The 25,764-nt window shown below is 38.1% G+C and overlaps 2 protein-coding genes and 1 pseudogene across 3 annotated transcripts; 2 read left to right on the top strand and 1 right to left on the bottom strand.

The window, feature by feature from the left end:
• Window positions 1-5,279: 5,279 nt before the first annotated feature.
• LOC148714783 (organic cation/carnitine transporter 7-like) lies at window positions 5,280-9,052 on the top strand. Its single transcript, XM_089928100.1, has 5 exons — window positions 5,280-5,314; window positions 5,861-6,098; window positions 6,665-7,226; window positions 7,413-7,615; window positions 8,788-9,052. The coding sequence occupies exons 1-5, from the start codon at window positions 5,280-5,282 to the stop codon at window positions 8,995-8,997; spliced, it is 1,248 nt and encodes a 415-aa protein (XP_089784226.1). The 3' UTR covers window positions 8,998-9,052.
• Window positions 9,053-9,980: 928 nt separating this feature from the next.
• On the bottom strand, window positions 9,981-16,088 carry LOC103701437 (pre-mRNA-splicing factor cwc-21-like; annotated as a pseudogene). Its single transcript, XR_015975442.2, has 2 exons — window positions 15,839-16,088; window positions 9,981-12,758 (listed from the first exon to the last, which is right to left on the bottom strand). The product of XR_015975442.2 is annotated as a pre-mRNA-splicing factor cwc-21-like (transcript).
• Window positions 16,089-20,535: 4,447 nt separating this feature from the next.
• LOC103701435 (glucan endo-1,3-beta-glucosidase 6-like) lies at window positions 20,536-25,683 on the top strand. The gene is made up of 2 exons (XM_008783477.6): window positions 20,536-21,851; window positions 24,417-25,683. Exons 1-2 carry the CDS (start codon window positions 21,517-21,519, stop codon window positions 25,537-25,539), a joined length of 1,458 nt encoding a protein of 485 aa, XP_008781699.2. The 5' UTR covers window positions 20,536-21,516; the 3' UTR covers window positions 25,540-25,683.
• Window positions 25,684-25,764: the final 81 nt, after the last annotated feature.

The raw sequence follows: 25,764 nt of genomic DNA, 5'->3' as shown, positions 1-25,764 counted from the left end.
GCAAGTTGCAACTTGCAAGGACAAAAACCAGTCTTGCTGACCTTCGAAAAGGTACACAAACCAAGCCAAACTCCCCACTAATCAGGCCTAATCTAATCTCTAGTATTTCTTCACCAACTCCAATCTTCAGTCCTCAAAGATAAGTCTGCAAGCAAAATTTTCTAACATATATCCCTTTCCTCCTGCCAACTTTGTACCTCCATAGTTCAACTAACACGCCATTAGTGGGGTCGTTGAAGCACTATAAGATGTTAATCACTCGCTCGATAAAAAGTGACAGCCAAAGCTGTCGTCAAACATGGAGAAAAAGAAGCCATCGTTCCCGTTCGTAGGTGTGGTTGTCACCAAAACCAACGCCCAAAAACCATGGAAAATATGCATCACTCCCGTCTGTGGCCAAGATTGATGAATCGTACATCCAACTACCGATGTCCTGAAAGAGGCCTAACGTTTGGAGAACTAGGGATAGCAGCCATCCAACTGCATGGCTAAGGCTTATTCTTGCGTCGGTCATCTATTGTCGACACCTTGATTTTTTCGTAAGATACTGCATGCAGCCACCTGTTTGCTGAAGAAAACGACACGTATTTTTATTGCCGAGTGATTTCGTTGGCGACTGATGGATTCCCGCGACTTCGTGCACCCCTCCGTTATTCTCATTCTTTCCGGACACAGCATGTGCGGACTCCGCCGCTATCTCAGAGAGCTTTCTCTGTCTTGCTTGGCAAAGTGGGATACGCGACGCGCATGGCACGGCCGGTCCAGCCCAGCGCTCGCGCCTACTTTCGTTAGTTAAAAAGCAGAGGATAAGCTGCCGACCTCAATTTCTTTCTTTCTTTTTTTTTTTTTTTAGTCTGGTTTGGACGTGGAAAGAGGTACAACAATTTAAGGCCCGTTTGGAGAAGCTTTTAGAGGGCTAAAAAGTACTTTCTAGCTCTCCAAAAATAATTTTGGATGAAAAAATGTGTTTGGTAAGCTCTTTCAGCTTCTCTAGAAAGCTGAAAACAGCTTTTTGGAAGAAACTTCATTTTGGAGCTTTCTAAAAATACTGTTTTCAGCTTTGTCAGGAAGCTGTATTTTTGACCAAAATACCCTCATTTAAATCTCACCTTTTTTTTCCAAAACTCTCATCCTGCCTCTTCCTCTCTCACCCATCCCCCTCCCTCTCCCTATCTTCTTCTTCCTCTCAACGCCACCCCTCTGCTCCTTCATCTTCTTTTTTTTTAAAATATTTTGGGAGCTTGTGGCTGCCCATGGTGGCAGCCACCACCCATCGCCGGTGACCCCTCCGCAGGCGATCGCGACGCTACCCATGGCGCGCGGCCGGCCTGTGGAGCGGTCGGGCTCAGCCGTGGGGTGGCCGGGCCTCCGCCATCCGCGGGACCGGGGAGGCGAGCCGCAGCGAAGCCCCTATGGCGGCCGGTCGTGGGGCTTCGCTGCGCCATGGCCAGCCGCCGGCTATGGCGAGCCGCAGCCACGGCCAGGCCCCCTCCCATGGCCGCCGCGGCTTGGCTCCCTCCCGGGCCCCCTCTCACGCCCCTCCCATGGCCATCACGGCCTGGCCCCCTTCCGGCGCCGCCGGCCTCGCGGGAGGATAAGAAAGAAGAAGAAAGGAAGAAAGGAAGGAAGGAGAAGAAGAGAAGAAAAAAAAAATAAAAAAAAATAAAAAGAAAAAAAAATAAACAAATAAATAAATACATAAAATAAATAAATAAATAGGGGAAGAGAGGAAGGAAGGAGAAGAAGAGAAGAAAAAAGAAAAAAAAAAAAGAAAAGGAAAGAAAAAGAAGAAAAGGAAAGAAAAAGAAGAGAAAAAAAAGAAAAGGAAATAAAAGAAAAGAAAAAATAAATGCATAAATAAATATATATACGAATGAACGAATAAATAAATAAATAAGATAATAAATAAATATATTTCAATGAAATAAAATAATAAATAAATAACTAAATAAAATAAATAAATAGAAAAATAATGAGTGACTAGCAAATAATCTGATCTAAATAAATAAATAAATAAATAAATAAATAAATAAAAATATTAGTAATTATTTAACTAATTTTACCACCTAACTAGAAAATTTGTTAGAGAGATAAATGGTAATCAGAAGGGTGAAAAATTAGTTTACACTAATAATTATAATATTTTGTACATTTATTATTATATTATACTATAAATATAATATTATATTACATTATATCATAATACATTGATATTTTATATTAAATAATTTAATATTATATTAAATTATTATTCTATAGTACACAATGTTATAGTACTATATTATAATAATATTATATTACATTACATTAATATTATATTATATTATGTATTTATGTATTAATACATATTATATTTTATTATGCTCTGTTGTATAATTTGTAATGTCCTTTATGGTCATTTTGTCACACAAAAGTACTTTCTCAGTTTGTTTATCAAACACATGTTAAAGTGTCACAGCATTTTAGAAATGTAATTACCAAACAGCAAACAATTTTTTATAAATGCTCTACTTCAAATAGCTCTACTTCCAACAGCTCTACTTTCAAAAGCTGTACCGCTAACAGATCCCCCAAACAGAGCCTTAGTCTTTTGAAATCAACAATACAGAACTCTTCATGTTCAAAAGAGGCTGGTATAGCAAGAAAATATTGGCTTAGAAATTTTTGTAAAATTACTTGTAACTTTTAGGCAATGAATGCTTCTGCTTGTAGGCCTGTATGAGATCTTTTCCTCCACTACTTCTTCTTACAAGCATCAACATTTTCTGTCCTCATTATCAGATATTTGGTTTGGAGTCAGTTTAGTTTCTTTTTTTCGCATTTGTTCCTCTCCTCTCTTGACGATGTAACTCATCTCTGCCCCTCGTCTTTGTTGTAAATATAATTAATCTTCAATAAAAGCCAGGTAGCTTTTTTTGCCTCTTTTATCATAAAAAAATATGGGTAAGGATTATTTTTTTTTTGAAATTTAAATTTTTTAGCACCCACTCCTCCAAAAAGCACTCCCCACCTAAATTACTCGGCCCTTATATTGCATATCCTATATTTTATGCGACATTTTTTTTATTGGTAGGATTTTAGTTGTGGTAATTAATACACACTTACTAGTTAAGCTTTTATGTGCCGGCCAATGGAGGTATTCTATCGGACTGGTACCAACACAAACATGATACGCCAATTGGCACAAAATCTATTAATTATTTTTTAAATTATTTTCTAATTGAGAACGATGCTAAAGGCAAGGTTTGCATCATTGTTATTTTTTAAAATAAAAATAAAAATAAAAATTTTATATTTACTTTTTGTTGATTTTTGATAACTAAATATACATTTGGTTTGTTTTTTTTCTTTTGTATAGAAGGGATGACCGTGTGGTTGACAATAAAGAGAGGGAGGGAGGATAGGGACGACACCGTAGTTGAGGGGAAGAGAGAGCTCGACGTCGAGCGAAGAGGAGAAAAAAAAAGTGGGATGCGAACGGGGATGAGGGATGAGTCAGTATCAAGCGGAGAGATGGCCAATGAATTTCGGACAGTTGGTGTAGCTGGGCCGGGGCAACAAGGCTGAGAGCGAAAGAAGAGGGGTTGAAACCAAGAGGGTGACAATCTATTTCTTGAAAAAACAAGAAGTAAAAATTTATCACTTTCACTCTTTCTAGAAATAATGGATGTTGTTAAAAAAATAATAAATAATTATATTTTCTACATTGGTTTCTGTATTTCTAGAAATTGAAAAAAAAAAGTACCAAATATGCCCTAAGTTTTTTCTTATTATTTTATTAAAATTTAGCATGTGCATAACTTTGGGATGTGCACAGATCGGATTGGGCCAGTTTGGAGCGAAACTCAAAATCGAACTGATTTAAACCAGTTCTTAAAATCGAAACTGAAACTAAATCAACCATCCCCAAAAACTACTTAAAACTGATCCAAAAAAAATTGGTTCAATTCGGTTTGATTTATTAGATTGATATTTTATTTTACATATAAAAAATTATAAGGAAAAAATATAAAATTAATATATATATATATATATATATATATATATATATTTAAATCAAGAATAAACCAAATTTTTTCGATTCAAAACTTTCTCAAGCCGAAACCAATATGAATTATAAAAAAAATGATATAAATTGAATCAAAAATACCGAATCGGATTGGGTTTGCGGTTTGGCTAGTTTTTTGTGCACCCTCAATAGCACTAGTGTTAGTATGGCACACTCAGCCTGCTAACACCATTGACTTCTATAATAATATGATTAATTGACGCACATTGGATGAAACAAATTTGAAGTCCTTGCCTTGAAATACTTGAATTGCCGAAGCATAAAACGCGTGCAAGACGGGTAGATGATTAATACCTATTTATAAAACTTAAATCCTATTGCGAGTCCAAAATACATGGAGCATCCCACCTTACGACTCTTCTACTTGTCTAATGCTTGAACATTAATCCGAGTTTGTGCCAAGATTTAGAAAACTAGTATAATGTGACTTAGCCGGCCGTCACGTCCAAATTTTCAATCTAGACTCATGCCAGCCTTGAGGGGCAGTTGTACTGGTTCAAGTTACTGGCCCAAGTTGGGTCCATTATCGGCTTTGGTACCAATCAACAATTGTAGCACCCAATGCACCCAACATCAAATAGGCGAGTTTATGAACCAGCTTCTCCAAAGTTCATTGTTTTCCATTGTCTACTTTCTTGTGTATCTTCTACTAGACCTAAACCTAGACCCGACTCAATCTTGACCTTGGGTAATTGGTTTGCATTTAGGTCATGTTTGACGGACAGGGGCTGTATCTTTCATGCGAAAGAAGGATTCATCTTCCTTTGCATGAATCCACCATCAGATTGCACAATGGTCACTTTGAGATCAGTGCAAAAGATGAATTAATGAGTTCATAGTGCTTTGAGATCTATGAGAGGGATCCAATGATTGAAAAAAGTTCAATCATTCTTTCATGCAAAAGATGCAACTCGAACCCTAGAAACTTCTCTTTGGGCATAGCTCAGTTCAGATGGTCAAGGCTAGGGCGTGGTGGATCCTCTGCAATTGAAGTTTCACAACCTCCTTGCTACATAGATACATGAAACTAGTTTTAGATGTCTATTAGATGATTTGGATGGATTTCTTTAATCAGGTCAAAGCCAGCTTTCCAAGTGAATTGGATGCTAGTCCAAAATTGGTTAGCTAATAGATTTGGTGTGGGGCAATAAGGTAAAAAGGGAGACTTGTTGGATGAGCCAAGTTGTTGGAATACATGCATATTAATGAGATGGCAGGGAAAGCAATTGATTTTGGTGTGCAAGGGTATATATTCAGAAATCCCTTGATTTTGGTGTGCAATTAAAATAAAATTTAAGTGCAACAATTTCCAGGTATCCATGTTGGAATATGCTGGTTTATATTATATGTGCAATTACTACACTTTTCCCATTCCATCAGATAGGTTTTACGTGTGTCTGAAGAAAAAAAAGATTATTATAAGAATCAAAATTAGGCCAAGATAATTTGTGCAAATAATGTTCCAACTATTTTTTTAGCTCTAGTAATATGATGCTTGCTTATGGATTACTTTATTGTGCAAGTCAAATGTTCAAGTATGTGCAAATTGTTGTTGATAGCCCTACTCACTCCATTATTTCCTTTTTGATAAATCTGAGCCTAATAAAATGGGCCTGCACCTTATTAAGAATCTAGAAAACAAATGATACTTTTATCCATATAGCAAAAATGGAAACTCTAAAATTAAATTTAATTAATTTGTTAATGGTTTTTTTGCTATTTTACATGAGCCCCAAATGTGTCATGCTTCTGATAATTTTGCATATCTCGGTCCTTTTTAACTTTTCTCAGGAATGGGTTCCTTTTTACAGCTCTAGTAACCACTGGAGCTGGTTTTCTCAGTTCTTTTGCTCCCAATTATTTATCATTAATTATTCTACGATTTATGGTTGGTATTGGATTGGGAGGTGGTCCTGTGCTTTGTTCTTGGTTTTTGGAGTTCATTCCAGCTCCAAATCGAGGCTTTTGGATGGTCATTTTTCAAGCCTTTTGGACTGTTGGCACACTACTGGAGGCATCACTTGCATGGGTACGCCAAATTTTCTTTGTACTTTAATTTTCTCTTACATACACTTCCTTGCAATTTAATATTTGCTGTAAGCACATTCTTTTACTGTTATTGGAAAGAATAAGTCCTATATGGATTTGCAGTTCTAAAATCATACACGTTAGTGAACAAATGACATAGGATATGAGTTGGATATCCACTCAATAAGCTCTTTTATAAGACTTTTCTGCTAATTGTTTCAACAACTTCATTTAAGTTTAGTTATCAAATTTGTTGCCTTCCTTTTTAAGCAATACGGTTGAGGTTATTTGAATTATTTCCTTAATCTTTTCAAATGCAATATGAATATACAGTTTCCCATTTACATATATCAGACCTTGAAACATGAGACTTTTCTACCACATGTGGCATTTCTGTTGCTTGGTGGTTATTTTCCACCTATGTTGAAATCTGGCCATATGAGAAATTTGAGGTTTGGTTTAAATGTTCAAATTATTCGTAGTTGTAGAACATCAAGGTTGCTCTTTAAAGCTAGAAGTTACTTCATAACATCTAGAAGAATAATTGTTCTGCTCTCCAATTTGCAGGCTGTTATGCCAAAATTTGGCTGGAGGTGGTTGCTAGCATTGTCTTCTTTCCCATCATTTCTTCTGCTAGTATTTTATGCTGTCACACCTGAGTCGCCAAGGTATCTCTGCATGAAAGGCCGAATGGCTGATGCAATGCATGTCTTAGAGAAGGTGGCTATGCTGAACCATGCGAAACTCCCTTCTGGCATGCTTATTTCTGATCACAAAATTGAGCTTGATGAAAAACCCAATCCTTCTGGCTTTGAGCTTGATGAAAATCCCAATCCTTCTGAAGTCACACAATTAGTTACAGTTAGGAAGCAAAACTCCAGTGAGGAGCATGTGGATTCGAAAAAAGGTGGCATCAGTGCATTTTTTATGCTTCTTTCACAAAAACTTATCATATCAACCCTTCTTCTTTGGATGGCTTTCTTTGGTAATGCATTTTCATATTATGGCATCATCTTGCTGACCTCTGAGTTAAGTAATGGAAAGAGGATATGCACATCAAATGAGATGCAATCAAGTCACTCGAATGATGCCAGCCTCTACAAAGACGTATTTCTTGCTAGCTTTGCTGGTAGGATTTGTTTCAGCTTCTGTTTTATTTTATATATATATATATATATATATATATATATATATATATATATATATATATATATATATATATATATATATATATATATATATATATATATATTTGAAATATGCCTGCTTGTTTGTCTGTCTGAAAGGTTTCTTTTTTCTTTTCCTTTTTTCGCAGAGATTCCTGGACTTATTTTATCAGCTGCAATTGTAGATAGGATTGGTCGCAAGCTTACAATGTCCGCCATTCTTTTCCTAAGTTGTTTTTTCGTATTCCCACTGGCGTTTCATCAGACAGAAGCATTAACAACAGCCCTTCCATTTGGTGCTCGAATTTGTATCTCAGGGAGCTTCATAGTCGTATACATCTATGCTCCAGAGGTTAGTGTCAGGAATTCAGATCTTAGTTCTTCAATCTTTAATGACGCAAACATGTATTTTAAGAAGCTTGTTATACTGTGGTGATGGACTTATGGTCCCGCATAAAGAATTGCAAGAATGGATCCATAAATACAGCACTTATGCACGTTTTGAGAAGAGATTTATTTTGGTAATTCGGGCAATTTAACATAAATATTAACAAAAATACAGCTTCTTTAGCATAACCTAAAATGGGACTTAATAGAATAGCATTGAGTGCATTTTGTTTATCTTTTGATTAAGGTTCGCTGTACCGATACCGGACCCCGTACCGGTGCCACACTAGCATAGTATCAGTACGGTCCGTCGGTACGCCACCGGTACCGGTATCGAACTAGTACGGTACATCCGGTACCATCTGGTACGGTACGGCATACTATGCTTTTGATAGCGTTACGCTATTCAGTACCATTACTGAATACCGTAAAACAATTTTGCTATTTTGTGCAGGCTCCCGATGGGCCTTAACATGTTCATTGACATTTTTTTTTTAATAGCGGTATAAACTAAAAACTCTGCTTCATGATATTTGATTTTCATGGTCTGCAATCCATGCAATAAACAAAGTTCTTTGTGATCTTGATGATATTCTATGCTCATAAAATCCTTTCACAATAATTGAATCAAAAAATTCATATTCTTCCTCTTTTATATTACACTGACCTACCCTTTATTCTGTTTGAGACTTGAGAGAAATTGGAAGAAAAAAAATCCAATGGCTTAAATGTAGCTTCCGTTGCCACTGTGTTTGGCTACTCAGCATGATCTGGTTTCCATAATGCTGTCACCAAGCGACTCTTACTTGTTTGGTAAAGTGAAAACAAAAACATCATGAGCCAGTGTATTGCAGCTCCTGGGAATTCATCGACAAACCCAGTAACTTCTGATTTTTACCTTTTCTTCCTCATTCTAAACAGATTAATAGAAACATCTGCTTCTTTATTGGCATGTATACACTGCCAAAAAATTTCTAATTGCTCAACTGTTGAATGATCATGGAATTTCATAAATTTCATCAAGCTTCAGCCACCAGGTGTGTCTGTACTGCGATCGCATGCCATATGCATTAGTCTAGGTAGAAGACTTTTGCAGGATCTGAACCGGCCTTACGACTGTTATTTTTCTTTTATCAGATATACCCGACCTCAGTCAGGACTACTGGCATAGGAACTGCAAGTTCAGTGGGAAGAATTGGTGGCATTATGTGTCCGCTTGTGGCTGTTGGTATGCTACATGCCTGCCATCAGATGGCAGCAATTATTTTATTTGAAGTTGTAATATTCCTTTCAGGACTGGCTGTGTGTTTCTTCCCTTTTGAAACCAGTGGCCGCATACTCGAGTGATTGTTTGCAAGTTCGAAGTAAGTAAACTGCTGATAACGTCATTTCTTCATCTATACTGTCAGAATAGATTTTGTCTTCTTTTGCTCTCCTCAAAGTATACCAGATTCAGGTATGTTTTTTTATCTACTGGATGCTTGTAATTTGTAAAGGACTGCAGCATGGGTTATAAATTTAGACACAAATTGTTTTTTTTTTCGTGAATGTGCCATGGCTGAATTTTTTTTTTTTTACATTTTAAAGATTGGCACTTTGTGTCCAATATCTCGTTAGTAAATACAATAATGATGAATGAAAAAAAAAAAAAAAAACTTTAGCTAAACAAGGATTGATGTGGCCAAGGCAGTAATTGAATTAAGTAAAGAACCATGACTGAAAGCATAATCCTATCTCACATGAAACAATAATTCATTAATGACTCTAATAGTCTCTGTTTGCATTAACCACCAGTTTGTTCAAAACATTTTGCCTGAGATGAGTCTCTGTGTTCATGCATGTGGCTAATAGTTCTTGAATCCCAGGATTTATGTAATCACAATCGTTTGCCATTCAAACCGATATCACGCTGATAGCTTTGGACCACTACAACATGGTTTTAAGGCATTTCTTGATTGTTGTTAGGATCCATGGCAATAGAATGCTTCTCTTACATAGGCAATTCTTGGTTGTTGGTTCAATCCCATGGTAATTCAGAATCTTCTCTAGCATCAATGTCATTTTCCAATATCTTGAGTTTATTAGCATCCATCATGTTGTAAATGAGGTGGATCAAACCAGTGAAACCTTCATTTCTCTTGCACCAGCAATTAAAATTGTTAGCTGAAAGCACCAAAACCTACGTCTCCATTTAACAAAAACTCATACACCCCCCAAAAAATTCCAAACAAGAACAGCCAATGCTAGCAAGTGCAAACGTTTATGTAAGACCATCAAGTTGACCATTAAATTGTTGCAAGTGCAAACGTTTATGGAACACCCTGATCAAGTTTTGGAAAGTTCTTAGCTGCCAGGAACAGGTTTGCAGCAACTACAACATCAAGTACATAGCTGAGGACTGCCATGGGAATGTCCTCTTCAAATCGCATTCTCTACAACAAACCATGCCTTAGCTACAAGCGAAAAAAAAAATAACAAGTTAGATACTTGGCCAGAACAATCATATTGTAGATAAGAGGGAAACCTGTAAATATAGCTTCCTGGGGCTGCCTTTGCCAAAACAGCTGAGTCTTCAGATTCAGAATACAAGAAAGCTAAACCAGCAAGTAAATTCCCGTGGCTCCCAGAAGATGTTTCTCATAAATCATATAGCTGTTCTCTCCTATCTTAAAAAATATGCTGTAGAAGAAGCTCCATCCACTATTTCAAGCAAAACTGTACATAATGCATTTGCAGATCATACATTATATCAAGATGGCGACCAGCTTGTCAGTGTAAAAGAGGACCAAGCAAAAAGAAACATTTCTACTTATGATAAAACAGCGTCTACATGTGGATGCACTACTTCGAGTGCTCATGATAAAGTTGCACTTCTTTCCTTTTTTTCCTGAATGATAGACTTGCACTTCATTTTCCATGCCATAGACAACTGATTCCTATTTGCTTAGTTGTGCTTGAAAGGGTGTAACCATTTGAAATGGGGGAAATCCAGGTCAGACCACATTAGATTTTCTTGGAAGTGTAAGCAAATAATACTCACAATTTCAGGAACACTAACAGCCACAGCAGCACCTGCGTCGGCTAGCATCTTCAGGATGTCATACCTATCCTGCCCTTGAAGCTGCCGAGAATCTTCATATCTTCTCCTATTAGCATCATCATAGCTCTTCTCATCTTTACCGTACCTTCTGCTACCATATTTATCATCTTCATTTACATATTTTTCTAGTGCCTGTTTGTCACCAAGTTTCTGCATACAAGGGTTGTCCTCCCTCTTCCGGTCCTCTCGGCTTCCATTGAAGTTCTGATGACCTCTGCTCTCACTCTTTTTCCTTCTCTTCTACTAAACCAACATTTCTAGAGTTTGAATTTTGTACACCAGCAGATGCGCCATCATGTTCAGCCTCTCTCCTTTTCCTTCCTTCTTGGCTTCCATGATCATCCATGTCCTTCCTATCTCCCCTTGATTCAAATTGCTCAGTTTTTTCAGCCTTCTTTGGGGCATCGAAGTGTTCTCTCCTAACAATGTCAGTACCATTTTGATGGCCACTTCCAGCATTGTTGTTATTATCCCACCTGTCTGCCCTAAAATGGAAGTCTTGTTCTTGTGCAGCAGATCTGTGCTTCTTGGTGCTCTTGTCCTCTGTTTTACAATCATCCTTGCGTGTCTTCCTCCTATCCTGCTTCTCTGGACTACTGCTGTTATCATAGTTTGTATCACTACTACAGTCAGAGCTCTGGCTTCTACTACCATCAGTCGTTGGATCTTGCTTCTTTTTAGATTTATTGTATTCACAACTTGAATGCCAGTAGTTTCCTTACCACTATCAGTATCAGAGCTCTCATCATTAGTATCATTAGTTTTCTCTTCAGCAACCTTTCTTCGTCTAAAATGATGAGATTCATGAGCAGCACTCGGTTTTCTGCTTTTATTTTTCTTTTCATTATCGGAGTCAAATTCATAATGCATATGCCTTCTTCTTGGTTTGCTACTCTCCAACCCTTTTTTCATGTTTTTTTCTTCATAAATATCATAATCTGAATCCTCAGAATCATGTTGCCTTCTACTTTTCTCATGTTTCTTAAGATTGATGGCGTTCTTCTTTTCACTGTCAGTGTCAGAATCACTGGTCTTGTGCCTTTTGCTGGATTTTCTGTGTTTCTCCATCCCCTTTGTTCTCTTTGTCTTTTCATCATCAGTTTCGTATTCTGAATCTTCAAAATCATGCCTTCTGCTGCTTTTTCCATGTTTCCTGTAACCGATGGCATTTTCCTTTCCGACGTTAGACTCAGAGTCACTGCTCTTGTGCCCTCTGCTGGGTCTGTGATGTTACTCTGCTTGCTTTCTGCTTTTCTTTTCATCATCACTTTCTGGTTCTGACTCATCAGAGTCATGCCTCTGATTTCTTGTCCACTGGTTCCAACATGTTTTTTTTTGTCCTCAGCATTTCTGTCTGAATCTGAATCAGTATCATGCCTCCTATGTTTTCTTAACATATTTCTCTGGTTCTCTTCTGGCATTTTCCTCATCAGAGTCACCAGAATCTGAATCACCAGTTTCCCGATTTTCATATTTTTTCATCAGAATCATGTCTGCAAGAACTTTTTTCCATGTTTCTTCTTGTTCTGGACATCAGAATCGTCTTCAGAATCATGTCTGTGTACACTTTTCCCATGTTTTTTCTTTTCCAATTCAACATTCCTGCTCACTGTCAGAACTATCCTTGTATTTTACCTTTCTGGTATCTTTATCATGTTGCTTTGGCTCACCACTAGTAGACCTCCTGCCTACATTGTTCTTTTCCTGCTTATTTATGTCCTCCAGACTTTTTTTACTTCCAAATCTTCCCACCATCTGTTTTTTCCTCTTACCATCCACATGTGTATCATCATATTTTTCCTGTTGCCTGTCAGAGTCCTTCTGATTCCTTTATGCTCTCAATATTTCTCATCAAGTTCTCCAGGCTCTAATTCACTTTCTTTGTCCTGCAGATTTTGCTCCTGTTGTTCATGTTCCGATGATTTCTTCCTGTCTTCTATCTTAAGGGCTGCTCTCAAAGTTTCAAGTTATTTCTTTTTATGAGCAGCAATACGATGAGTCTGTGTATCTGTAAATCTAAAATATAGTAGCTCCATAAGTAAAACTAATTAAACCTTAAGATATTGTTAACACCCACAATGCAATGCCCAACTAGAAACTTTTAGTCTATCCAGCCCTCTTCTTCCTTTCAAGGAACATTGAGAAGTAACTACTGAAACAGAAGCTTCAAAAGAACTCAGGGCACACATAAACATTCAGAAACTCAAAACAAACAGCCTATAAGTAAAGTATAAATTACACTTATGATACATTAACTTTTCATACTTTGTGCTCTTTTCTGCTGTACTAACTAAGGTTTAGAGTACTGGTATGCATACCCATAGTTACCATAACAGAAACTGGTATAGGAAAGAATACGAAAGTGAGAAATGATAAACAATGATAAGAAGAAACTCATATGGAAATGAAAAGCCCTACGTTAATAAAGGCAGAAAATTGTATGAAGCATATGGAAAAAATCATTGTGATTATAGGAAAAAATGAAGATTCTAGTATATATCAGTTTCTCATTGTTTCCTTGCGCAGAAGGCAGGTTGGAAAAATTCACATTTACAATTTATATGGAGATTGGCAAGGTAACTCCTCTTTATATTAGCATTCCCAACATAATCCTATGTGAGAAAAGAAGAGTACAAAATAATACTTTTGGGGTGTTATTATCAAGAACCTTTTAACTTTCTCTTTCTCATCGATTCTGGCTTGCAATAATATAGGGAAAAATCCCTTTTCCAAGAGGTCTTTTGTATGTGTTCTCATTTGCATGGAATACAATAGTGGGAAACTCGAATTCTGCATTTCATAAAACACACTTTACACCAGTTTCTCAGATCAGTTTCCCAAAACACACTTTACACAGTTCTCATCATCTATGATTGTATCGGTGCCCTACCAGTATGTTAATGACCGATACACTTCCATACCAACATACAATATACCTCCATGTGCCGATGAAGCACAAAGGAGGGCATTATACATGTGTCGATACAGTACTGGTATGGGGCATACTGGTATGAGTACCTTACTTGACTGGTTATGCACTGGTATTTGGATCCTTAATGTTATCTAACTTTTGCCATAGAGCTTATGTAAAATTACAGAGTTAAGCTAACCCTACCACAGCATTGACCTTGATGAGAAAGTTGCTTCATCATTTTAATAGTCAAAGACATTCTAAAATCATTTTATGGATCAAAATCATTACCATAGAATATCATAATCTCGAGTAACTCTCAGTAAACCAAGTTGAAGACAAACAAAACCACTTCTCTGAAATAAATCATTAATGCTTTAAAAATCCTAGGAATGTAAATTCAGACCATATGAAACAAGACCCTCTACTGTGCAAAGTTGAGGCGTTTTTCTTTCCTTTCATTTGTCATCTTGTCAAATGCAAATATTAGGATTCAAGATTATCATTTTGGAGCCTGTTTCAGATAAGGAGGTAGAAGCAGATGAAAATAAGACAAACTTTTAAAAAAAATAACAAGAATGTGAGGGGCAAAAGAAAGAGGATGGGAATCGAATATAAAGGTAAAGCAATATATGTATGATCAGAATCAATCAATCAAGTATTGCTTTTAGCATATTGCCGTCAGCAATATCAATGCATTAGCAACAAAGAACAAGCCAAGTGCAAAATGAATCAGTGTTTAAAAATAAAAGAAAAGGTACAATAGAGCATAAGTATGCATTGATCAATGTTTTGCATATCTCAATATAGGATCCAGAATTACCCATCTGAAATTCAATGTCAACATCATCCAGCAAGGTGGTATTATTGCCTTCACCAGCAAGCCACTGATATCCACCTTCCACTTCTTAGATACATTCATAATGCCTCTCCAAGGACCCAGAACCCTCTTGAAGTCTTTTTATTTGTAGTATTTTAACTCTGAATATCATGCACAAGTTTTGCCAAAGCTCTAGTCATAATGCATCCCTGTGCAACTCTAGATGTCAATTGCCCTTACTCCATGACACTGACCGAACCACTTGGCCTCCACATGCTCTAACCACAATGAAATTGATCACTCCTCTCATAGAAAAGATCTCATTATTTTCCATGACATTAGCACATAGCTATGCATGACCTGAAATATAGCTTTGTTTAATAGCTCCACCAATGTCCATAAGCAACTTGCCCTTCTATCATGTGGTCTAATTTCTGCTTGCTCAATTAGGTACCCATAGTCCTTAACCCACGCTAACCTGCAGCTAAGCATAGGTCTTAACTATTCCCACCCATCCAAATTCGAGCAATAGCCATCTCTCTCTCTCTCTCTCTCTCTCTCTCTCTCTCTCTCTCTCTCTCTCTCTCTCTCCCCCTTTTGCAACCATATATACAAAAGAGGATAAATAGCACGATCTCTCTGTATCTAAGGATTGTCCATTCACCTATGGGCATATTGTCATCATACTCTGTCTATCATATGCATGTACCATATGACCTAAACTGTGACCCAGCAGTCCCACAAACAACTTACGGATCCGTCCTGCTGATGGAAGACATATTTAACCCATGTCAACAAAATGTAAATATAATAGAATTGCAATACGAAACCAATCCACAATCTAGAATTATTTCCCTAAAAACAGACATAGATGTTGAGATACAGCCTCAGAAATAGTACTATTAAATGTCAACCAAAAATAGCCAGAATAGGGCTTGTCAGCATCAAATTAAACCAGAAAAAAAATTATGACGTTGCCTTTCGACACATTCTAAGACATGGACCGGGGGACTCGATAATCGGCTATTTGATTGCCATCACTGACTCAATAATTGACTCGTCATCCATTGAACTGAAGATATAGAGACCGAAACAAGAATCGTTCCATCTTTGACTTTTTGGATGGTGGGCGGCGCCATAAACTCGATAACCAGCACCGCGGAGCCAATAAATGAAACTCAATAGAATCCTAAAAAAATCTTTGTTTTCTAAGCAAAACGGGATCTTGGTGGAAACCAATAAAACATGAAAGAGCAGAGGGTTGTAATCAAGAGATGATACGGAAATTTCATGGACAATTAAAGACGGCAATATAAACAAGAAAGCAACAAAGAGGAGAGCGACCAAAACCTCTTGCTGGAGAGAGGAGGAGAAGCGCTACATTCCTCAGAAGCAGCGGTGGCGGCCGGTTCAGCCTCGAGGGTCCTCCGGCCTTCCTAGAGCTTCTCGGCCATCTCGGCCTCCGTGTATCCCTGGTCGGCTAGGGTTTTCTGGAGGACGAGGAGGCGGAGCTGGATTTGGCGCTTGCGTTCGTGCTCGAGGATGCCTTCGTTGGGCTTCTGGACGGCGCCCTCCGATTGACCGCCGCCGGCGACGACGGAGGGGGATCAGCCCTGGCTGGGGCGGCCTTGGGCTTGACGAAGAACTTATTGGCTTCCTCCTTCGAAACGAATCCTAGGGTTGGAAGACAACAAGCTGGAAAGAGAGGGACGAGCGGGAACGAACCCTTAGGATCGAGCAAAACAAGAGGACGAGGAATATATTGGAGCCGTTGTCGACTGCAAGTCTATTGCTAATAAATAGATGTTTATATATCTGATGGATTATTATAGGGGCTAGCAACATAATCCAAGAAAAAACTCGGCGATGGTCAAAGTAAATTCGAGATGAAGAGCCGAAGGGCAATGGTGATCTACTGCTCAAAAATATCTGTAGGATAGGGAGAGACTATGACTTATTTTTGATTGCTTATATATATCGGGAGACGAACAGGACTGCAGACTGTGTTACCTTTTTCGCTGCTCACCACTTGAGAGAGGTCTGTTGGACGTATTTTGTAGCTGCCCATTCATTCTTATGCTACATCCTTTCTATCGACTCTATTGATTGTGCTCATTCTAGAGCAGTAGAAACGGCCGTACCGGAAAAAAAAAATGATGAATTGAATGGACACTTTCGTTTCGAGCTGGGCCTAGTTGGCGGGCCCGCTAACCCGCTTCAAGCTTTTGCTGAACAGCCCCCCTCCCCCCAAAGGTCCGGCCAAGTTTTTGTTAGGATCCTGTGGGCCGGCCCAAATTAAGCCCCGGTAGGAATCGTGGTGTATAATCGGGTTCAACGGCTAGTGTACGTAGATTGAGAGGAGAAGCTAAAGGTGGGGAGGGAGGGACTATGAGTCACTAAAAATGGTGTTCGGTGAGATCCTTCAGGGGATGGCTGGTGGTAGAAAATTTGTTTCTATGGTGAAAGAACATGAGGTAAAATATTTACTCTTGCTTCTTTTCTTTGTTGTGATTTTGAAAGATTTAGGTTATAATAGTGGCGATCTGGATTTTGTTCCTAGTTTCTCGACTTGATTTTATTTTATTGCTTCTACGCTTGTGCTGCATTGGAAAAGAAAGTTATTGTCAAAAAGCTTTCAGAATGATACATGGAAAGTTGTCAATCTCATTATTTTTTTCAAGATGGCAAACAAAGTGATTCAATCACAAATTTGAGCTTGGGACATTTAGTGTCCTCTCCTATAAATAGGTGATATTTCAGCATACGACTAGTGTTTTAGCCAATTTGAAGAAAAGGATTTTCATGGAATATATAACTAATGCTGAGCTTGTCGTAACCAAAACATAATTGTTCTGTAAATAGATATATTATTAAACTTTTGCTTAAATAGTTACAGTGTACATGTAGTTGCTTACTCAACATTCTAGATTTTTGGGATAACATAACTAAATTCTAAATCCTCCAAAGAGAGAATAGTTAACTTCTAATTGACTTTTTTTCTAATGTACTATATCTCATCTTTATCTCTCGGTTGAAAAGTATCTTTTTTTTTTCCGCACTTGAAAGTCTAGCATTGTTTTCTAATAGAGAAATCTAATTAAGATTATTATAGAGTTTTTAAATCTCTTATGGAATAATTTAACTAAAGCTATTTTTGGAAATGAAAACACTGGTAAGGTTTTAGGAATAACATACAAGCTCTTCCAACAACTTGGCGCTCATCAAATAAGAAAATCAAAAAAAAAAAAACATAACTTGGCATTTCAAGGCTAAAATGGATTTTAACTTACATGTTTTAGTGTACCTAAGCATTGGCTTATTGGTTTATCCCCTTGCTTTCAAGCAAGAGGTTAGGAGTTGAGTCTTGAGTCTTGAGTGATTTTCTAGAGTAAAAAGATCTTAAGTCTCGCGTAGAGTTGATCATGAGCTGGACCTCAAGTCTAAACTATATTTATTTTTAGTCGGATTTTGGATTGGGCTTATTTAAAATTTGATATTTTGATGCCTAAGTCCGATGCATGATGAACTCTTCTACTCTTGCGAATAATAGACTGTAGACTGCATGAGTACCTAATGGTGTTATCCAATCTTTTTTTTTAAAAGAAAAAAGAAAAAAAAAACTTGCATCTATCCTGGCTTGGGACCGATCTGGTCATGACACACATGCTTTTTCTTAGGAAAACATCAAGATCATCATAGCTTAACATTTTGAAGAAAATCACTTCCATGGCTTGCAAGTATATATTACGGATCCTTTGGGATGACATCAGGGAGGTTGTGTCCCCAATCTCCACTCCACAACTGATTTCGCTCTGATGAAATAATTAACTGCTCCACATAATTCTCTTGGTTTCTGGAATTTAGAAGGAGACCCCGTGCGTTCCTGAATTTCCTTGTTTGGTGATCCTTCTTGACTTTGTTGGATCAAAGTTCGTCTATTATCTTCTTGTACAAACGCTTATGGAATATATATATGTTCGGTGGTATTTGTCAAACCAATCTTAGAATGTGCTTCCTTTTGTTCAGGTAGGTTTGCCCTAGCTGTCAAAACTTTTCCACAACTTCCAGACCTTATTGAGTAGGATCGGTTGCCTCTCAAGTGGGATGCACTTAACTTTCCTCATATTAATACTAATCAAGGTCTGTTATATCGGTACCGGACACCGTACTAATTATTCGACAGCACAAGTTGGTGCGAGCTCTCGTTGTGTCGGGTCGAGCCTGTACCGACACAAGAGATCATGGGAGAGGAAAAAAGAGAGAGCGAGTGAAGAAGGGGGGAAGAGGGAGAGGGAAGAAGGCCGATGCTGGTGTGGATGGCGGAGGCCTCGGCCAAACTAATCTTATTAATCTATTAATACTAATCTTACTTGTATTTATATATATTTATATAAAAGAGGCTTTCTTTGAAAAGGTTACCTGGAATAATGATGATCCAGCCGTGCACTTTCCAAAGGAATCCCAGCAAAACCACCCTTTTCCAGTAGGGAGAGCTAGCTTCTAAGATTTATCTTCTTTTCTAGGCATCTCTAGATAAAATAATGCACATATTTCTTAAGCTTTTATATATTCCCCGGTTTGCAAGTCTCCCGAGCAGCCCGCCCACGGTTCTCACTTTATACATTATATACCTTCCTCTTTCCATTCGAATCATTTGTATCGAAATTAAAACTTGAAATTTAAAATTAGCTAGAATTAAATATCAAATATCAGAAATTATGTATTCTGAATTTTTTCTCTGTTCCTAGCTTATTCTGTTGATGTGTATATTATCATTGTATTAGAATGGATGTTTTTACATCACATTCTTACTATAAACTAGCCTTTTGATATACTTCCAATTTCATATCGACAAAGTGATCAAGCAGCATTGTATATAGCGGTGTACTCACCATTCATCAAATTAAAAAATAATAATACCATACAGATCTTGCCACAACTAAATTCACATCCTTTTTGCTGGGAAATTATACTCTATATCAGGTGAACCACATCAGCGGTGCATCATGCTAATCAAAATTTTCATTTTTATGAGTTTGATTCATCAAATTGACACTTATCTCATCCTATCTTGGATTGGATTGTTGCTCGTGCAATTCATGCTCCTATCTAATGCTTTTAAAAAAATATTGTACTTAATAAAAAAATATTTTCAATTAAATTTTGGTTGAATAAATTATTGATTATCGTATCTTATTTTATCTCATCTTGGATTGGATTGTTGTTCGTGCAATTCATGTCCATATCTAGTACTTAAAAAAAAAATTCTGTGTTAAATAAAAAAAATTAATTAAATTTTGTCTGAGTAAATTATTGAAATATGATTGCCATCTGGCAACATCTATCCCGACGATGACGTGTTGCAGTCCTGGCAAATCTCCACGTCACATCAGGTGCTCCCTAACCGCCACGTTCAAATCCGAGAGCCAACGGTTTTGTTCCCGCCCCAAGAACCTCTTAACGCCGCCGTTAATCCGGCCTGTCCAAAAACTGGAGACTTCAGTCTGGATGAGGACAGCAGAAACAAATGAATGAAACGATACTTTCACCGGAAAACGAGCACACAAGATCACAGACAAAAGGCATCGGGCGACGTCACGCGGGGTCAGGCCGGTACCTCCTTTGTGGATTGGGTCTATCTTTTGGCCGCTCCTCTGCTCCCGAATAAAATCCTTCACCGAACACCGCCTCTCATCCATCTCTCTCTTTCTTCCAGTGGGAATCCAGAAAAGCTATGAATAAATTCCTTCTCAAAAAGCCAGGCTGATTACTTGGTTGCTTAATCCCACGTTACTTTAGATTAACAACCTACCATTTAGATACCTGAGCTCTACTTGCACTCCAGAACAAGATCCTTGCTTTACCTTGTCCTCAAAGGCTGTTATCTCCTCGTTCTATCCCTTCCTGCGCCGCATTTCTTCCTTTTTCTACGACCTTCTGTTTTTATTGAATTCTTTCTTCTTTCTCATGTTTTTTTACTGTGTATATATATTTTTTTTTACACCTCATCTGTGGTGGGAAAACCCGAAGTTCTATAATCTTTTCTGACCCTTATTTTCTATCTTTATTTATTTTTATTTAAACATATAAGAATTCGTACATGCGTTTGTTTAGTTCTATATCGGTTATTTGGATAAAGTTCTGAGTTATAACAAATAGTATCAGGGCAAAATCAGCGCATAGTTGATATATCAGATGGACATCAAGTAATTGATATTATATCTTCAGGACCAGAACTTCTTGTTTCAGAGGGTGAATCCATCAAGCTTGATCAACCACACAAAACGAAGGTTTCGCTCGTTATAAGACTTGACCAAACATCTCACGACACGAGCTGACGACAGCTATGCAGCATATGTATGAAAGTCAGTACCATCTCGTTAAGGACAGATTTTGCTCATTGTATCGAATTAAACCACATGCTCCACTGCTTGTGCAGGCCCCCGTCAATTTCTTTGAGTTTCGGTCGCAGCTTATGTGAACTGAGGGACACTGCAATACTGATTTATAGAGGCTGATTACGGACTGATCGTGGTGTTTATGATTAGGTTTGAATCCATATAGCCAGAATTCGTGTTTTTTTAAGATGAGATTCTAAGCTGTAACAAAAGACACTAACCGGTAGTTTTCATACTATCGTTCTGGGAAGGCTTTCAATTCTATGGTCTCGTTTTAGTTTCGGAATAGAGGAGGAATCAAATCCAAAGTTGAGTACTGCGTGCGTTGCTTCTCGAATGGTCCTGCATCTGTCTTCTTAATTCCCTCATCTTGTCATAATTACTTCTTTTTGAGTTTCTTGTGTGCGACACATCGCAGTTGTTGCTTTACTAAAACGACGCCGGCAACCCATATATTCTTGGCTCTTGCCAAGCTCCAGTATTTTTCATAGTGCTCTTTTTTGCCAAGTTTCACTGGACTTGTTAGGCTGCAAATATTCTTCACTTTAAGCTAAATTCCACTTGTTTTGAATTATTTTCGGATCCACAAGTGAAGTTGTTGAGGGTGGGAGTAGAATTCCACCGGTGGTGGTGGGGAATGATGGGGCGGTGGTCTTCCGGGCTTCTGAAGGTGGTTTCTTGGCTGTGTTTGGTGGGTTTTGTGAGTGGTATTGGCGCGAACTGGGGGACGCAGGCGAGCCACCCCCTGCCGCCGAACACGGTGGTTCAGATGCTCCGCGACAACGGGTTCCAAAAGGTGAAGTTGTTTGATCCAGAGGATAGTGCCATGAGTGCCCTCAGCAAATCTCAGATTCAGGTGATGGTCGGGATTCCGAACGAGATGCTCGCCGGCCTGGCGTCGAGTATGAAGGTGGCGGAGAATTGGGTGTCCAAGAATATCTCCAGTTACATCAAAGATGGAGTGGATATCAGGTTATCTTACAGACCTCTCAAAACTTTAATCGTTTTGAAATTGTGTGATCATTCCTTTCTTTGTTTTGCTAGTATCTAATTCAGTATACTTTGACTTCGATCACTTGAATTGCAAATATTAATACAAATTCATAGAGAGGAAGCTTGGCAAAAGATAGTTGTTTCTGTGCAAGTTTGAGTTATTATGGGCTATTAACCAACCTATTGATGTATTGAATCTAATGAGTTAAAAAATAAAAAATAAAAGGTAATATCAGGTCGTTCGCCCCAAAATGGATTAGATCTTTTTTATTGAAAAAGAAAAAAAAGGATCAAAATTGAAGTTCTTTTCAAATCCAATTTTTTTATTTTTCTTCTAAAATTACTTAGATATAATTTAATTTTGGATGAACTTACGCGACACAGTTCTTATTACTATTACTTTACTCAACTCACGAATTGCGAACTATAAAAATCATCCTATTATTATGACTGAGAAGGCAGTAATTTGCTATGGTTCTCTCATGGCTTCGTTTTGTCTCTACTTCCATTTCTTTTCAGTTTGTTTGCATCTTAAATAATTTCTTGGTGGCTCAGAGATATCATGGGCAAGTAAATGCAGGAAATTGTGAGGCCCTGCCTCTTCACACTCAAATCGTTGAGTTTCATGATAGGATTTTTGAGCTAAATGCTGTTGATTCTGAAGTTGGTTTTTCTCCATTTCTCAAAATTCAATTCGTCGCTAGCTCAACAATGGATTTCAACTCCTCCAAAAGGAAGCAGGACATGTTTTTTAAGGATGCTCTGTCCTTTATGTGCCATAAGGAGACTAATTGTTGCATCAAATAAAATGAGCAAATAAATAAACAAATAAAGGCAAAAATTATAGATACTGAACAGTAGATCTTCCTCACTTTTACTATGTGCTTGCTTTGCATAAGGAGAGGGGAAGCAGAAACTGTTGGCGAGCTTGGAAGCGTTTCTTCAAAACAAAATCAAATATACCAATAAAAATACAAATCTTTGTAATTTCCCGGTCATTATAAAATCATCACCCAACTGGTGATTTGTTTTCTTTCTCTTTTTTTATTTTATTTGAATTTGTATGCGCATGTTCCTTATTTTTCATGCAATATCTCACTGCTTACATGTTTGTCTCTCCATAGTTAATTTCCTGTCTGTAATATCATTATAACCATCAGTTTATTTTTTCATCTCAATTTTGATCTTTTCTATTGTCTTTAAGCTAGGCAAGTTAGTTTCCCTGTTTCGCATGACATCTTTATTAAACAGTTCTTCTATCTAATTTTAAAAAAAATGCAAAACAGTGTCGCGCTGGAGATGGTAGTGATTCTAGCAGCCAAAAGCATCGTGCAAAAATTTTTCAATTAGAACATGTAATAATAACTGAAGATGTTTATTCAACAACTTTAGCATTATGTTTATTGTATCAAAAGTGTTTCCTTAGTACATTTTCATCATGATCTTCAATCTCACATTCTGACAACACTTCTAGCAACACTCCATCTACACCACAAGGACTGAGGAACGATCGGACCTCCAACAATTAAGAGTACTGCCGGAACTAAGGATCTGAATATGACTGGCCTTGTATATATAATCTTTGTCGAGCACCACTAGTTTTAAATCATGTTATAGTCTGTAAATTTGATATCAATAGTTGACTTCACCAAGGATTCTAATAAGATTTTATCTTATGTTTAACTTGGTCTGGATAGGTAAATCAATTTCTCGATCTTGAGGTGCCACAGCTAAACTTTTGTTTGATATATTTAACTTCTTCTATGTCTCTTTAAAGAGGTCGAGGTAGATGCACATAGAAGCATCTATCCCTAGAACTGGCATAATCCAAGAAAAGTAACATGGAGTCAAGCGAATTACCAGGCTCATATATTTTTTAATTTAATCACAAATTCCTAAGGACAAAGCTTAACCGGTTGTTGACCAAGAGTGATGCTCTTTCTCCTACCTAGCTAGTTGACTTTACAAGCTTGGCTGTTCCTTATTTACATCTTTTCTCGCTCTTCCATCAACAAGGCTGTCGTCAAAACCAAAATGGAAACAATCAAGCAGAAATGTATACCTTCTGCAACTAAGTTATTTCGATAATTTCTGCTGATACCACCTTTTCCAAGACTAGAAAACATTGGTTGATGCTCTAATTGGGGTTCAAGTTTAGAGTTTTGTGTGACATCCCATACCTTCTCCTCTACTTTCCTCACTGCTTTTGTAACTTGATATCTGCTTTGGGGAATAAAATCTCTTTTCATCAATGTATACAAATAAACAAGAACCTAGAGTCCTGCCTTTAGGACAGAGAATTTCTTGCATAGCTCTACATTCCCTGGAACAATTTGAAATGTTTCATTAGTTTTTTTTTGTGTGTGTGGTGAAAGCTGCATGTAATGGACCAATCCAATGTAACTCGCCTTCTATTACAGTTCAATAAACATGACTTGCGATGACCAAAATGGTTTCCATCTCCTTAGCCTTCCATTCACAGTGCAGTGCTGCACCAGTCATATGATTTGATTTGTTGCTTCTCTCGTGCTTCTGTGTCCACAGGTATGTTGCTGTTGGAAACGAGCCATTCCTGGAGACTTATAACGGGAGCTTTCTCCAAACCACCTTTCCAGCCCTCCAAAACATCCAAAGTGCTCTCATAAAAGCCGGGGTGAGCAGCCAGGTCAAAGTCACCGTGCCCCTCAATGCTGATGTCTATGAATCATCAAGCGGCAAGCCTTCTGACGGGGATTTCCGCGCAAACATCCACGACCTCATGGTTGCCATCGTTAAATTCCTCAGCGACAATGGCGCTCCCTTCACTGTGAACATCTACCCCTTCATCAGTCTCTACAATGATCCCAACTTCCCTGTGGACTATGCTTTCCTTTACGGACCAACTGCATCCCCCGTGGTTGATGGTTCGATCACGTACACCAATGTATTCGACGCAAACCATGACACTCTCGTATGGGCCCTGCAGAAGAGTGGCTTTGGAAATCTTTCCATCATCGTCGGCGAGATCGGTTGGCCCACTGATGGAGACATGAGTGCAAACATTCAGTATGCTCAAAGATTTAATCAGGGTTTCATGCAACGCGTCTCATCAGGGCAGGGCACGCCCCTGAGACCAGGAGCTATTGATGCATATCTGTTTAGTTTGATAGATGAAGATCAAAAGAGCATCCAGCCAGGGAACTTTGAGAGACACTGGGGCGTCTTCTACTATGATGGGCAGCCGAAATATCAGCTTAATATCTCCACATCAAAAACTGGAACATTGGTTGGAGCTAAGAATGTCAAGTACTTGGATAAGAAGTGGTGTGTGTTCACGCCTTCTGTCAGCCTCGATGATTCAAGAGTGGCATCGGCTGCGAGCTATGCTTGTGCCAAAGCTGACTGCACAAGCCTTGGGTACAAGACATCATGCAGCGATCTCGATGCACGAGGGAATATTTCATATGCATTCAACAGCTACTACCAGATAAATGATCAGGATGGCAGGGCCTGTGATTTTCAAGGCACAGCTACGACCACCGACAGAGATCCATCTACTTCCACTTGTAGGTTTGAGATCATGATTGAAGCTGGTTCTGCAACATCCTGGAGATTAGCGGCGGTCGGGGGACAGGGAGTTGGTCTGGTGTTCTATGCATTTCTTCCACTTTTGTTGACATTACTGTGATCATATCTTGATACTTCTATACTGTGTTTATGATGTGGCTTCATTGTTCTGTGTCTGTTAAGTACCAGTATATAGCACTCGGTACAGCTGCTTAATTTTTTTTTGAAAAAGGAAAGCTCAGTACAGGAGAATTTGATCTGTTGATACAGGCTTTCAGATCTGATTTGAACACAAACGTGCCATGGAAAAAATGAAAAACAAAGTGTGCAGGCTGACTACAGACAT

This window comes from Phoenix dactylifera, chromosome 2 (genome assembly GCF_051530095.1).
Source record: "Phoenix dactylifera cultivar Ajwa chromosome 2, Ajwa_hap1_PhDact_Kaust_v1.1, whole genome shotgun sequence".
Lineage (NCBI taxonomy): Eukaryota > Viridiplantae > Streptophyta > Magnoliopsida > Arecales > Arecaceae > Phoenix > Phoenix dactylifera.
This window is presented reverse-complemented; position numbering and strand designations above follow the sequence as displayed.

What these genes read in the sequence shown, in the direction of transcription:
- LOC148714783 (XM_089928100.1), top strand. Translation starts at nt 5,280, where the DNA reads ATGGCAGGGAAAGCAATTGATTTTGGTGTGCAAGG. An exon ending in ATTGATTTTGGTGTGCAAGG is followed by an intron (nt 5,315 to 5,860) that starts GTATATATTCAG and finishes AACTTTTCTCAG; the next exon opens with GAATGGGTTCCTTTTTACAG. An exon ending in ATTTCTTGCTAGCTTTGCTG is followed by an intron (nt 7,227 to 7,412) that starts GTAGGATTTGTT and finishes CTTTTTTCGCAG; the next exon opens with AGATTCCTGGACTTATTTTA.
- LOC103701435 (XM_008783477.6), top strand. Translation starts at nt 21,517, where the DNA reads ATGATGGGGCGGTGGTCTTCCGGGCTTCTGAAGGTGGTTTCTTGGCTG. An exon ending in AAAGATGGAGTGGATATCAG is followed by an intron (nt 21,852 to 24,416) that starts GTTATCTTACAG and finishes CTGTGTCCACAG; the next exon opens with GTATGTTGCTGTTGGAAACG.